Below are 1,863 nucleotides of genomic sequence, written 5' to 3' on the forward strand. Positions count from 1 at the left end.
GGAGTGTGGATGGGGGTGGGGAATGTAATATGGAGTGTAAAAAAATTAATTAATTAAAAAAAAAAAAGAGAAGTAGAAAGTGGAGAAACACTGTCATCTGGCCACAAGGGGACAGCAGGGCTCTAGGATTTCAGGCCTAGGGACTAGACCATGGGTTTAACTGTTGTGGGTAAAGGTTAGGACCCACTCTGAAAGGATGTTAAAGCACTTAGCTCACATGGGAAGGGTCTTAAAGCCTGATTCATTTGGATTTCCACTCTCTAAGCTCTGAAGAGGCTGTGAATGTCTAATTCAGTTTGACTTAGAGTTTATTTTTTTTGTATGTGTGGCATGTTTCTGTATGTGCATGTGGTTGCATATGTGTATATGGGTATGCATGTATGTGTGCATGCAGTGGGAAGCCAGAAGCCAATAATAGGTGTCTTTCTCAGTTGCTTCTCTCTTTATTACTGTTATTTATTTTTTTGGATGGTTTTCCAAGATTACTTTCTACCTTTATTCTTAAAATTATTTTTTAAAAATATTTTCTGTTAATTTACATATATGTATGTGTGAGTACAAGTGCCACAGAGGCAGTTGTGAGCCACTGGCCATGGGTGTTAACAGCCAAACTCTAGCCCTCTGCAGGAGCAGTTCCATGCTCTTCACTACTGAGCCATTTATCCAGCCACCATTTACTGAGACAGGGTCTTTCATTAATTCAGCTAGGACAGCAGGTCAGTGAGCAGGTCAGAGAGTGTCAGGGATCCACTTCTCTCTGGAACTCCCCAGTGCTGGCTTCTGTGCCTGACTTCTTAGATATGAAGTTCTTCATGTTTGTGTGCTTGCAAGGCAGGCGCATTATTGACAGCTGCCTCCTCACTCAGTCCTCCTTATACTTCAAGACAAGGTCTCCCACTGAACTTGGAGTTTACCTGGCAAACGCTTTACTGACCAAGTCGTCACGCTAGCATATGGATTCTGTTCTTTTTGTAGTGCTACGGATAGACATAGGGCCTTGCACACTGCATGCAAGTGCTATACTTCTAAGCTGCCTTCCGAGCTCTTGGCTTTTAATACTGGGTCTTACTAGGCGGCTCTGTCTGGCTCTGAGTTTGCTACATAAGTGTATGCTGGCTTTGAATGAATGGTCTTAACGGCTCATCACCCCAAGTACTTGGATTAGGTATGTACTACCAAGTCTTTCTTGATTCTCACTTTATTCTAAAATCACAATGTTGATACTGTAACCTAGTATTGAAGGTATATAACAAACCCTATTCCTTAATTGTTCTTAATTTAATCGGTCATGATTAAAGTGCTTGTTTGGCCCCAGTCATTTAGATCTCTGGAAGGCTGTGTTGTTGTTGTTGTTGTTGTTATTATTATTATTATTATTTTGTGACTCCTGATAGAAGTGCCCAGCTGTTCATTTTAAATAAACCCAGATTTCAACTCACCGATTTGTATGCTAGGGATTGAATCTTTTTGTTGATTACAAAGAGGACTGATCTCCAGTTCAAACTTCTGTTCAAGGTCACCTAAGAAGAAAGAAGAACAAGAAACACAATAGCAATTTAAGAGTTCATAGAATGTGCACGGAAACCTTTAATGACCAGGTGGAGGGAATCGCCCTGGGGGTTTCTGTTCTTTCCCTTGGAGTCCTCATGAACTCTTTAGGACCACTGGCTCGCAGAGCTGCCTAAGGACACAAAACCGCAGGGCATCAACAATCCCTAACAGTGGCTCCTTTGAGTAGGTGTGCTTGACAGTAGGACAAACTTTTAAAAATTGCATCTATTGCATCTATTTATTCTCTCTCCGTCTCTGTCTCTGTCTTTCTCTCCTGCGTGTGTGTGTGTGTGTGTGTGTGTGTGTGTGTGT

General features: G+C 41.7%; 1 protein-coding gene across 4 annotated transcripts in view; it reads right to left on the bottom strand.

The window, feature by feature from the left end:
• Pde7b (phosphodiesterase 7B) overlaps nt 1–1,863 on the bottom strand; it is a 353,839-nt gene that overhangs the window by 10,685 nt on the left and 341,291 nt on the right. For all 4 annotated transcript variants that reach the window (XM_031380550.1, XM_031380552.1, XM_031380549.1 and 1 more), the window contains one exon: nt 1,440–1,520. In XM_031380550.1, the coding sequence (XP_031236410.1) occupies nt 1,440–1,520 (81 nt within the window). The remainder of the gene's footprint in view (nt 1–1,439; nt 1,521–1,863) is intronic.

The sequence above is a fragment of the Mastomys coucha genome, unplaced genomic scaffold (assembly GCF_008632895.1).
Source record: "Mastomys coucha isolate ucsf_1 unplaced genomic scaffold, UCSF_Mcou_1 pScaffold2, whole genome shotgun sequence".
Lineage (NCBI taxonomy): Eukaryota > Metazoa > Chordata > Mammalia > Rodentia > Muridae > Mastomys > Mastomys coucha.